This window comes from Stegostoma tigrinum, chromosome 23 (assembly GCF_030684315.1).
Source record: "Stegostoma tigrinum isolate sSteTig4 chromosome 23, sSteTig4.hap1, whole genome shotgun sequence".
In the NCBI taxonomy this organism is placed as follows: domain Eukaryota; kingdom Metazoa; phylum Chordata; class Chondrichthyes; order Orectolobiformes; family Stegostomatidae; genus Stegostoma; species Stegostoma tigrinum.
Genome location: NC_081376.1, coordinates 47477456 through 47491171, shown reverse-complemented (window position 1 = coordinate 47491171; position 13716 = coordinate 47477456). Strand labels below are relative to the sequence as shown.

The 13716-nt window shown below is 36.9% G+C and overlaps 1 protein-coding gene across 3 annotated transcripts in view; it reads left to right on the top strand.

The window, feature by feature from the left end:
• Positions 1-13716, top strand: part of cramp1 (cramped chromatin regulator homolog 1) — a 61193-nt gene that overhangs the window by 9580 nt on the left and 37897 nt on the right. For all 3 annotated transcript variants that reach the window (XM_048552267.2, XM_048552269.2, XM_048552268.2), the window contains exons 3-6: positions 6586-6785; positions 8606-8759; positions 10612-10695; positions 12476-12524. In XM_048552267.2, coding sequence (XP_048408224.2) covers positions 6586-6785; positions 8606-8759; positions 10612-10695; positions 12476-12524 — 487 coding nt within the window. The remainder of the gene's footprint in view (positions 1-6585; positions 6786-8605; positions 8760-10611; positions 10696-12475; positions 12525-13716) is intronic.

The following is a 13716-nucleotide window of genomic DNA, read 5'->3' as shown; positions in this document are numbered from 1 at the left end:
GCAACTGCCCTGATTTGATGCAGTCTGATTTAAGAGCCACTATTCAATTTAACTGAGTTTTATTTCTCCCTGCTGACCACATACGTTTAGTGAAATACTAATGTGCAGTTTGTGTTAACATTATTTCTGCTGATATACTTGCAGGAATGCATGATCTGTAAATAGTACATGTAAATGTAAGCATGAACACATGGGTGTAACTCAAATGTTCACTATGCAAATTAATGTAGCTTGGCATGTTACAGGAAATTGCGTGTTGGAATGTAATTACTGGTGTAGGTTAGAGGCACATTCCTTTTAAAATGATTGTTTTCCCTTTCTACTTTCCTTATTAATCCCTTCCAATTTGATGGTTTACTTTCTAGGCTACATTACTGTTTCAGTTTTGTATCTTGCATGCAGTCTTTAATATTGGCTTTCAGCGAATTCTAAAAGCCTCAATTTTAAAAGTGCTGCACCAGCAGTGCTTACTCTGAAGGGAGGGCACCTATGCTGTCCCAAAACTGGCTTGTATTTTTATTACAGTTGATTTCAGTTTGAACTTTGTGTGCTAAAAGTGAGTGGTGCTGGTAGTTTTTGCTTTCCATATCCATGTTGGAATCAAGCTCCCTTGGATAAAATGTTGCAAAAGTTGAAATAATGTGAGCCTTTTATAACTGACTACCATAACCCAGGGGAGCAGTACGAACCTTTCCACTAACTATTAATATGGTTTCTCTTACTGAGACTGTGTTTAATATCTGCTTCTTTGCTGCAGACATTTGCTCCCAGGAACTGGGTTGAGACCACCAAAAATAATTTCACTTGGGATCTGAGCAGTGTTGAAGGGAACCATTTGCATCTTTACTAAAGCCCAAATTTAAACCCGTACACAAAGGATAAAAAGATTGTGATAGTGACTGGCACAGAATTGTATTTGTTCAGTATTCACTTGATTTCTCTTTGCTAGTTTGGTTTGATCATTCCACTGTGAAACGCTTTAGGATGTAACTGCATTAAAAGTGTTATATACCTACTAGTTGTTATTGGCCACTACAATTGTCTATTTTGGATTTCAGATCAAAAAATGAAGCCTCTTCTAAAGGTCACTCCACAGTCACAAATTATGCATGTGGTTTTGTTGTTGCTTAGTGGAGGAAAGTGACCTGCTAGGTTTTGATAAAAGCTGTTTTCCTGCTGCAGATAAAATTACTTTTTTTTTGGTGCCTTATATGACATTTAAATGTTGGGTATGAAAATGTCTTAATATTGTGAAATAGCACATACATTCTCTATTTTCATGTGATGAATGGGTGACTAACCATAACTCAATGCATTGCATTGCTGTAGTCAAATTTCTTGAATTGCATTGAATGCAAGTATGGTAACATACTGATTGAATCACTGAGTTTTTATCCAGAGGTCTCCACTAATGATCCTCAGATTTGATTTTGAGTCCCATTGTGGTTAATTTACACTCACCTAATTACATTCAGTCTGGTATGGAAAGCTAGTGCCAGTAATGATGACCAAGAAATTACCAGAGTATTGTCTTTGTTTCAAAACATACACTGGGCTGTTATCTTCCTTCTTGTAGAATGAAATTTGTTATCCTCAACTCATCTGGGCTACATGACTCCAGACTAGAGCAACATGGTTGACTCTTGATTACTGTCTGAACTGGATGAGCAGACTACCCAGTTGTGTCAAATGCTACCCTTGCAACTGCGCAAGAGGTAGGTCACCACCATCTTCTTGAGGCCAGTTCGGAATGGAATTTCAGAAATTACTACTAACTTTGACAGTGATGCACACATCCTGTGAATAAAATGCCTGATGTAAAATGTGGACATTTGGGGAAAACTAACAAGACATGTTCAATATATGGTGTTTCATTAGTGTTGTCAATTACAACAATTGGCAGACGTTCTCATAAAGCATTGTTGGTTCCCACAATCATCTGTTTTTGAGTGTCAGCATATCCCTTGGCTTCTATTACACAATCTTTAACCCTCTTCCCCATCTTATTCGGTCTTACTTCAAACAGGAGGAGCATACCTCCTTTGTCACTAAGGTTAAGACCATCTGATTGACTGCCTCTGTCGCTCAGCCCATGCTTCTTCAAAAGTTCCCTGCTGCCCTAACCTTTGAACTACTATCTTTTCTCTATATTCTTCCCACATCTCCACCAAAATCCTTGCTGAGCTCATCTTGTCTGGGAAATCCACTCAATCCTGTCCCTACTACACAGATAACAAGCCAACTTCTCTTCCTGGCCACAGTGTCATCTAATATTGATGGTTCTTTCTTTTCATGTGTTGTTCCACTCTCCTTTTAATTTGCTGTCATCATCTTTCTCAAAAATACCCTTCACCTCACCCTTCTTGCAAAGTTCCTCCCCATCTTCAACCTCCATTTTCTTCACAAAGTGCTTGAACATATTGCCTTCGAATCAATGTCTGTTTTTCTTGGAATTACATATTTAAATTCCTCCAGTAGGATTTCCACCAAAACAACTCATTATCGGTGTCACAACTGAGATCTTATGTGACTATGACAAGGATTAAATTTCCTTTGTCATCTCTTTCAATCTGAATTCAGTCTTGCACACATTTTATTGCCTCGTCTTCTTCTAATGTTATTCCATTGTCATCCAACTACCATGGAACTGCTCTCATCTGTTTCATTTTTAACTATCTAGTCACAACCAGAGTATCATTTGCAGTGGAGTGCCTTCTCACTCCCACACTATTACCACTACTGCTGCCAAGGGCCTATCCACAGTCCCCTATTATTTCTCAGGTATTTGCTGCCCTCTGCCACATCATCCAAAAACACAGCAATAGTTTACATGTATGGATGTTCAACTGTCATCACCAGTTTCTCTTGATTTTCAACCGCTGCTAAATTATCAAACTGTATCTGATAGCTAGAGGTAGATAAGCAGAGATTTCCACTGTTTGAATGCTAGGAAACTGACACCATTGTTTTTGACTTCCCATCTAAATCTGTTCCAGAGTTGCCCACTTTACTCCTCCCCTGGCAACTGTCTGTTCCAAACTTCAATGTAACATTTGACCCTAAGACAAGCTTCTAACTTCCTTTTTGTGCCATCTCTGAGACTCTTTCCACCTTTGCAACATGACCAAAATTCATCGGGTTTCAACTTATTTGCTATTGGTACCCTCATTCATGCCTTTGCTACTTCTAGACACAAAAATTCCAGTGCTCTGCAGGCTCATTTCCCACATACGCTTGATGGCATCCAAAATGTTGTTGCCTGTTCTAAATTCACAGCAAGTACTGATTTCTCACAGTTGCTTGTTGACCTACGTTTTCCTGGTCAATTAAGGTCTTGATTTTAATATCTTATCCTTTGTTTTCAAATCCATCCGCAACTATCTTTGTCTGCTACCTAATCTAGCCCCACAACTCTCCCAGATCTGTGTTCTCGTGTAATGCTTCTTGAGCATCTCTAATATTAATTGATGCACCGCTGGCGGCCATGGCTTTTGCCAAGGCTCTAAGTGCTGGAAATATCTCTGTGCACATCTCAGCCTCTCTACTTTGCCCAGTTTTAGAATGTTCCTTTAAAATCCACCACCTTAATTGAGGTTGTAATCATTTGACCTAATTTTTCCTTGTATGTTCATTGTCATATTTCATGATGCTCCTGTGAAGTTCTTTGGAAGTTTGATTGTTTTAAAGTTGGTATGTAAATATAAGTTCTTAATTACTCCTGAAATCTGTTATGATTTGTGATAAAGTTGTTTGTTTTAATTTAGTGCTCAAGTGATGTGTGTTATTTAAGGCAAAATAACCTATCTAGTTTACTGCTCAATTTATTTCTTTTCCCAGTCGCAAAAGACTTGAAATCTAGCAGGTAAATCTTTTGCCCAGTTCAGTAAATGTGTTTTATTTTGTTTTCCATATACGCATTTTGGGTTAATCAGCAAAAACAATACTAAAGATTGGAATATAAAATAATTAATAATTGGAATGCGTCTGTTGTGTTCCGGACAGAACAGTTACAGGCAAGCCAACAAAGATCCACTGCATTGCCTTTACAAAATTGGAGCCCAGCTTTTAGCCTGTTTGCAAACTGGACTTCACAAACCCCACTCCCTGTCATCATTATTTTAACATTGAAATCTGAAGTAAAATTAGAAAATGGTGGAAGCATTCAACAAGCCCGGCAGCATCTTTGGATAGAGACACATTGGTTGACTTTTACATCTATAAAAGGTTATCAGTCTGAAACATGACTTTGGTTCTCTCTGCACAGGTCTGCTTGTTTCCATTATTTTTAAATTCTGTCCCTGTTTTCATTAGGATTTTGTTAGCTGTTACTGCCAGTGGTTCTATTTGATGATTTAAAAGTCTCGGTATTCAATGTAGGAGTTTCAGATGTTCATTCTGGAATGATTTTGTCTTTATTTCTGTAATTCACAATGTAATCCATTTGATCCAACAAGATGAAGCAGCTGGTGATGTATGTGCTTGGAGTATTTATTTGATGCCGAAGTAACGGTATTGTACCGTATTTTGTGTAGATGGTGTTGACAATTGTGTTTGGCTCTGTTTTCCCCATTTGCTAGTGGTCCGTTTTATTTTGGTAATATATTTAGGTGCACTTGTTAGGGAGATATCTAGACAGACAGGACATTGGATAGACAGGAGGGAAACTGACCACAAGAATACATGAACACCAACTAGCGACAAAAAGACATAACCAGTACTCTCGCGCCTTCATTCAGACGGATAAGGAGAACTACCAATTTGATTGGGACAACATCAAGATCTTAGGACAGGCCAAACAGAGACAAGCACAGGAATTTCTAGAGGCTTCGTTCCCCACCAAGAAGGCCATCAATAAACATGTAGAATTAGACCCTATATATACACCACTGTGAAGAAAAACTGGAAGTGAGATAACCAATTCCAACAGAGTTTAAATACCAGGCGGGAAATCACAACAGCGCTTCATCGGAGGCTGCACTGATGATGTTACCCAGCAAGGTAATGCAACGTCTGTGAACTAATGAACCAGCTTGGTGAGCGAACCAACCACAGCATCCACAATCTAAGCTACAAATCTACTCGAACCTTTGGTGTCTGTGGTCAAAATTTCCTTCTTTGGTAAAAGTTTAGGGTAAATTGAGACCAGATGCAGGTCTGAAACAAAAACGTTCTCATTTTTTGTTTGTTTTTAGATTACTTGTAAATGCTGCACTGGTAAAAGTAGCTGTAGTTCTTGTAGATTTGTCTAAAAATGCAATTCTCTATTCGAATTAATATGAGTCTTTATTTACTTGTGATTCTATTTTGCAGTGGACTTGCTATAGTGAGCCATTGCCATGATGATATTCAGTGTCTTCGCACCACACTCAAAAGTTTTGTACGATTTAGAGCCTGGCTGTTGGATAAGTATTGTACTGCACTTGAGGAGTGGTGGTGTAATGAGAATGTCATTAGACCAGTATCCTGGATACTCATCCTTTAGGGAAGGAAAGCTGCTTCCTTACCTGGACTGACCTATATGTGACTTCACAGCAATCGCACTGTCATTGACTCTTAACTCTGGGCAACCAGGGATGGACGATGAATGTGCTTAGTCGGCAACATGTCACTCCATAAGTGAATTTTTTAAAAAGTTCCCTGTGTTCCACAAGTAAAAATTTAAAGTAATTGAAGTCTTTTTCCTTCAGAATCTTACTTCTAATGCGACATGTAAAAATGTGATTATATTGGAATATACTGAGAATTTTTTAAGCAATCGTGATTGGCACAATTTTTTATTGTCTGTTTAGATTTTGTTACAAAGTCTCATTTTTATTGCTTACTTTGGATCTTACACTATTTGTCTGTGGTAAGCAAGGAAAGGCTTATTCAGAATGTTTTCCATAATACATTAAAAATACATATAGAAATGATTGGTTTTCGTTTAGATGTGCAGTTTGTTTCAAAATGACCATGTCTGGGCTAGAGGTGAATCAGTGAAATATTAAAGAAAACTATTCTGTGTGATGTACAATACAGGTAATAATTTTATTTCTTTCTTCCTTAACTTTAGCTGTTGCTTCATTCCTATTGTCTGATTAAATCTTTTTAGCTGCCTTTTCCACAAAGTTATCTTGCAGTTCTGAACTGTCAAGGAAGTGTAAACTCCACAGACAAAATAAGAATTCAGTTGTATATTCAGTCTATAACATTGATTTCTGTGCTTTAACTATGGGCAAGTTGCACAACCAATTTGTAGTAGCACTATCTTGACTGAGGCCAACTAACACCTTGGACTTGGTGTCACCTTTGGTGTCCTGCTCATCTTTCTGGCTCAGTTATCTTTGGAAGCTCATCAGATTTGCTTAGCACCAGACTGGGATAGTTAACTGCATGGACAGTTGTTGAATTCATAAAATGTCTATTTTTTTCAGTTGTCTGGTATTGTTATCTATTGACATATTAGATTACAAAGGTAGAAGTATTTTTAAAAATTGCATTGTAGAAGTTCTTCTTTGAAATCAGTGCAATGGGAAGAAGACCTTGTCTACACGGCCCAGGTCACACTTCTGAAAAGTCTGCCTAACTTTTTTGTTCCCTCTGCAGGTCCTGAGGGGGGAGCTGCTGCCTCTGGTTATGCATCTGGCATTGCTGCTGGCAGCACTGGTGGAAGTGGCAAAACCACAGCAAAAAGCTTATCTTCCATTTCAGGAGAAAAGGAGGAAGGGAACAAGAAGAAAGTTCGAAGACAGTGGGAGTCCTGGAGTGCAGAGGATAAAAATTCATTTTTCGAAGGGCTGTATGAGGTAAGTTTAGTTTCCAGAGTTAAAATCGCAATGTGTTAACTTGATGTCTGCTATATTAGTTCTCAGGGAAATAGTATTGTTCTCTAAATCATATGATTTTAAAGTACAATTAAAAGTTAAACATAATTATTACTTCCAGTTATGAGACTTTCTGATGGGATAAGTGCTTAAATTTCAGTGATTTCCCAGAATGTCATTGCTATACCTCCCCATCCTCTCACGTCACCTGTTTTACGTAGATATACCCCTATACCAGCAAAAATAAAAGGCAAAGGCTAACATTACATACAGTACTGTAGCCCATTGGTTCTGGATGTCAGCAAGTTAAATGTTGTTACGATTGTAGATTTACAGTCATGCTGATCCCACATTGGAGCTAGTTGCTATGGAATCTGGTGCTCTAATGCATTGTAAGGATTTTCCCATTATGTTGAATTTTCCCTGAAGGAATTTGGTGACTACTTATGCAGTTATACAAAGCAATGATGGCTTTACTTGTCTGTGCAAAAGAACTTAAGTGATTCGAAGTAAAGGGGTTCAGATGTTCTTTTGTAATGCTTTTAAGCTGATTGAAGATGGTTAAATGTGCAAGAGATACATTACATTAACAATTTATTGAACAAAATAAGTCATAATTCTCTTGTCAACTCTATTATGTTTGTTTGTATTTCCTAATATGCCCCAATTAGAGCTAATTGTAAACAGAACAGTTGTATGTTAACGCATTTAACTATAGTGAAGCATATGTCTGAATCTTTCAAGTTTATCTATTTCTGTTTAACTCCTGAAAATATTTAATGAGGTTACAATTTGTATTGATATTTCCATCCTCTGTTGATCCATCTACTTCATTGCTTTGTTTAGTAATGTGCTTTTTTGTCCTGTCCCTGAGCAGTCGGTGGCAACATGCCCCAAGGCTTCAGCCTTGGCCAATACTGTTCCTTAATCATAAGGAATCTTAATCTTAATCTTAACCAGAGGCATGTTTGTAAATATGGAGCAAGCTTTTGGAAGCGTGCTGACAACACATGCTACTACCATTTCCTCTCGTTCCACGACTGACACTATGCCATTTGACTATGTTTGATGTAAGTTAAGCGTACTTTGAGTTACATGAATAAATGTTTACATTTCATGGTTTCCCATCACATCATGGGCTAGAAATTCTACAGCAAGTAATTCACCTACTCAGTGTCTACCATCTACAAGGCAAATGACAGGCTGATGGAATATTGTCCTTGAATGGGTGCAACTCCAATAACACTTGAAGCTCAGTACCATCCGGGACAAAGTAGCCTGCCTGATTAGCACTCCAACTACAATTTTCAATGTTTACTCCCTTCACCTACCAGGTGATCTTTATCATCTAGAAGGGCAAGGTGGTATATGTATGGGTATGCTACTAGCTACAAGATCATCTCCAAGGCATATGCCATCCTAATGTGGAACTATATCATTGTTCCTTTATTGTCGCTAGATTAAAATTCAGCAACTCTCTTCCTAACTGCACTGTGCGTGACCCTAAAGTTCAAGAAGGCAGCTCATCATCACCTTCTGCAGAGGAATTGGTGATAAGGCAATAAATACTAGTCTAACCAGCAACGTCCGCATCCCACAGTCAAGTTTTAAAAAAAAACGAGTTTCAGCCTGACATTGATGCGATTTAAACCATCGATTCATCTGTGATATTAGGCTGTGTTCCTAAGGGACCATCTTTCTCTGCTGCTTGCTCACTGAATCATAAAATGTTCATTTTCTTTCACTGAAATAATTCCATTTACTTAAACCGTAGTATTAATATAGTTCCATTTAATTTTTAGCATGGAAAGGATTTTGAAGCAATACAGAATAACATAGCTCTAAAGTACAAGAAGAAAGGGAAGCCAGCAAGTATGGTGAAAAATAAGGAGCAAGTTCGGCATTTCTACTACCGTACTTGGCACAAGATCTCCAAATACATTGACTTCAATAATGGTGAATACAGAATTCCACGAGAATAATTGCATATTTACTGCTTACTGTTTACTTATCTCGGTGTTCATATGGACAGTTGTTCTGTATCCACTTAGATTGCTATATTCGTGATACAAAATTTTACCATTTACTATGGTATATTGTAGTGGTTGTTGAGTTACAGTCACGAAGAGTAGTAAATTCTTTACTTCTCCAAGAGAAAGGAATAGTTATGATTGCATTTGTAGTTCTGTGTTTTTCAGCATTTTTGTTAGCAACGTTTCAAAAATAAGTGTTGGCTAACAAACTTCTCTGATGACACTCAAAATCTATTCTTTGTATTTTATTTGAAAGCATCTATATTGCCCGAATCAGGCATTTGAGGCTTGAGTTAATGTTTACATTTGGTATGTTTTTGTTTGAACTTAGCTTATCTAGATAAGTGTAGTCACTAAAATTTAGTGGAGAAGTAGATCATTGTAATTACATATTAAGGGAGTTTTTATTTTGGCCAAATTGCAGAGATCCATATGTTCAACCTGTTTGACGTGAACGGGGTGACTAACAAAAATAAACACTAATAATCTATATCATGAATACAACTAAATTTTCCTGGATAACCTGAATACTCCAATTAATTCCAAGGCAGCTGATTGCATCAGTGAATGTATTCTTACTGTAGAAAAGGCTAATGCAGAGTTATACATTTCTTGAAATGTATTGAAACCCAGCTTGGAGAAATTGGATATGGTAAGCTCATACTCATTCTAGAAATAAAGATTTTTATGTAGTTATTACATGTTGTGGTTATCTGTGATTTTGTTTTCTTAAATCTAGTCAACCTACATGACAGCTATTTTATTTCATTTCTCAGTGGGAAAGAGAATTGATGGGGGTGTAAAAACAGGTTCCTGATTTGCTGTCCCCCATTTTGCTTTAGCACAGAATTTCATTAGTAGAACTTTAAATGCATTTTAAAGGCATTTTTAGATGTGTTTCCAGAAAGCAAAATAACAGACCAGCATGCTGATAACTTAGCAAACTTTGACAAAATTAGTACAATTAAAATGCAAGATGAGGTTTGAAATAAATTGAAATTGCTAGCCTTGCACATTGTGCCCTTTGTCTCACTCACTACCTTTTAAGTTGACAAGGTGATATCAAATGCTGAAACTTGCTTCTTTTTAAGCATTCAGCAGGTAACATATGTGTGATTTACTGACTTTATCTGTGTCCTTTTTTAAGTTATTTTCTGCGTCCTCTGTCCACCCTTTGAAAATGTTAGGGCAGCTTCCAGCATTGGTTATTCCTTTGTAGTCTGTCCAGGCTTGCTCATTAAGATGGAGTGGTATTGGGTTACACTCTGCTCAGTAGTCTTATTTCTAGTAGAAATCAGTGAATTGTGACCAAGAATTGCAATCCCAGTTGATCTTTTTTTCTTCACGAGTAGCGATGAAAAGCTGGTAACCAGATTGAGATCAATAATTTCAGCATAGGTCTGGAATCATCCGATCCATATTGATCAGCAACCTGCTGTTTTTAACAACTAAATTAATGATTGAAATAAAAATGGAAAATGCTAGATCTGCTCAGTAGATTTGACAACATATGGAGAGAAACAATTTTAAAATTTCAGATAGTGACCTTTAATTAGAAGCAATTAATTCTTACAAAAGGTCATCATGTTATGGTGAAATATTGATTGACATGAAATTTTACTTGTTTTCCTCTCCTTTAGAACGCTGACTATTTCCAGCATTTTCTGTTTGTTTCAGATTTCCAACATTCCCCGACTAGGCATGCTTCTGTGTAAATTATTGACTGAATTATATCTTAATACTTACAAAAATTTTGAATTATACTTTTGTTGCAGTGTTCTCCCGAGGACTGAAGAAATCATCTCAGGAGCTCTATGGGCTAATATGTTATGGAGAATTACGCAAAAAAATCGGCGGATGTGAGTATTTTTATAGGATGTGGTGGGGATGTAATGGTGTTCCACAGGTTCATTGCTGGGACCACAACTGTTTACAATGTATATTAGTAACTCGGAAGAAGGAAGTGAATGTTCTATGGTCAGATTTGCAGATGATATAAAAATAGATGAAAAGGCAATTATGAGAGGGATGCAAACAATTTACAGAAGTATCTTGATAGGTTAAGTAACTGGGCAAAAAGTTAGCAAAAGGAGTATAATGTTGGAAAATGAAAAGTTGTTCATTTTGGAAGGGAGGTAAAAAAGGAACAGAATTTTATTTAAATGGAGAAAAGCCGCAGAAAATTGCAACACAAAGGGACCTAGGGGTATTTGTGCATGAAACACTGAAAGTTAGCAAACAGGTACAGCCATGGTTCTATTGATTGGTGGAGCAGGCACGAGGGACAGAATGACCTACTCCTGTTCCTGCTGATTTTAGCATTATGGAAGGAAACTTCTTTTAATTGGGTCTAGTGCTTTTGCAGTGTAGAAATAGAAAACCAGCATTGTAAATGGCTATTGACAGTCTTCAAATATTTTCTTTCTTAAATATTAAGTATTGCCATTCGCTTCTATGGATCCCATCACCTTGTAAAAAGGAACTAGTCCCCACTCAAAAGCCCCTGTTTTGCCCCCTACAGACTATCAAGTTTTTGCCTGGATAGTTTCTGGATTCTAATCTGCCTTCATGTAAATACCTCATGTATCATGTCTATTCAGTCTTTAAAGTTTTTGTTCACACTTCCTGGTACATGTTTTCAATAGCTACAACTATAAATAAATTCATTCTGTTCACTGGACTATCAGTTGGTAATGTTCATTCCGTATATTGCTTTGAATGATGGATGCTCAAAAAATACTTGATTTGTTCAAGGTTACCATTGTCAGCAGTGATTGTTTTATGGGATTGTTAAACTGAGGCCTCCACTGCCTGCATGGATTGAAGAGGAGAATCCAGTGAAACTGTTTACAGAATATGGAATTCTTCTGATGTCATTGGGTATCACCACTACCAAAATCATACCATCTTGTTATGTATCTAATTTACTGTTAATGGTACCTTGTTAATTGGTCATCATGTCATACGTAAAAATATGATCCTATTTATGAAAGTGTAGTGAGTGTAGTGCCTACGCCAAATGTACTGTAGTAGTTTAAGAATGCAGTTCACCACTTGTAACCTGGAGTCTGCCTGTATGAGTGACTTTTCTTTCTCATCTAGATTTAGGTGGCTCAAAGCGAAAATCACCAATGTAGACTGATGGCCTAAATGGCCCTTTCTGGCACAGTTTTGGGGCCACTTTCAACTTGATGTCTTAATGATAAATTGTTAGTTCCTGGTTCAAGATACTCTTCTTGTTAATGTTGATGGGATGGAGTGTTGCAAGTAAAATACACATTCATTCTCATAAGTTGCTTGCTGAATGTGAAATATATGATCTTTAGAAATTTCAACTTCCTATTAAGTATCATGAATTAAGACCATTGGATTGGAACAAGATTTTATTTCACTTAACTGTGCTGTTCTGTTTTAATCATTTTTTAAAAGTTTGCATTTTTCTGAGTTGACTAAGCAACTAAATACCAGCTGATATGGTAACTTTGTTCGGCTAAATGCTCAATGAACATATTCAGGAAAGATTTCTTGTAAAGGCAGGTTCTGAAGAAGGACCATACAGCCTAGAACAGGCAATTAATGTATTCTAAAATTATAGATTGCATTTTAATTTAATTCTGTTATAATGCATTTATTTCGCAGGCATGGATGATAAAAATGCAGCTAAACTCAACGAATTAATTCAAGCTGGGTAAGTAACAAATTTATTATAAAAGGTTATCTAATGCCATCAAAGAATAATTTAATGTAATTGCTCACAATGTTCATAGTGTGCCCTTTGACCAAAAATTACCATTCTTTACAAGGCTTAAAGTAATATGTGGGAGTTTTATATCAGTTGGTTTGAATTGAGAGCCTTATTTTGTGTTTGTCTACTGGCTACTTGTGATTATGATAGCATACAGCAGTCTCTCATAACAAAAGAGAAATATGTAACAAAACCACCAAAATATGTCTGAAAAACACTGAATCCTTTTAAGTATGTTCATTGTGCATTCACTTTCCTTTGGAGTCTGTGTTTTTCCCACAGAACTTCTTCAAAAAAGCAACCATTTCAAGATAATTGGAAAGCCCTTTGATATATAATGCACACTTCACAAAAAAAACCTTGACAGAATTGCACATCAAGAGAGTTACGTAGGTTTAAAATTGTTGATAAATGTTGGAGGAGGGTGAAGATTTCATTGAAGGAAAAGCACAGTAGGGTATGGTTATGGAAGTGGTGTTGCACAGATATATTGCCCAATATAAGTCAATGCAGAGGGTTGTTTTTGTCTGCCTGAGCAACCCGGCTTCACAAGCACAAAGTAAGTCGATCAGACTTTTGAGTTGTTCGGGGAGCAGCAAAGCTTATTAAAGCAACTGAAAAGGTAAAAAGACCTAGGCTATGTCTGTCAGCGGCCTGTCCGATTCACTATAGTCAAGTGCAAGGATAAAAGGCTTGGAATGAAGTTCGTACATGTAGTTAATGGCATTGAACTGAAATAGAGACAGAATGATAATGAGTGATAGAAAGCTTAATAGTTTTTATTTTACTCCTTATAGAAGCTGACCTGTTTATTCTTAGTATTTAAATTTTTATTTCAATTTGGTGTCTTTTCCTATTTTTACTAATAATGTACAGTGATTTCATGACATCAGTTAAATAGCAATGAATTATTGACAGATTAGTTGAAAGTAGAGGACTGTCTTGAAACCATTGCGCTGAAACAGCTTGTGGATTTTCTCAGGTGCACGTTTGCATGCTTCTTCACTTCTGGTCACCAAGGCAAAAAAAACACTTTAAGATTTGGAATTGGTGCAGACTATAACCAGAAGATGGTGATCAGAGATAATGGGAACTGCAGATGCTGGAGAATCCAAGATAACAAAGTGTGAAGCTG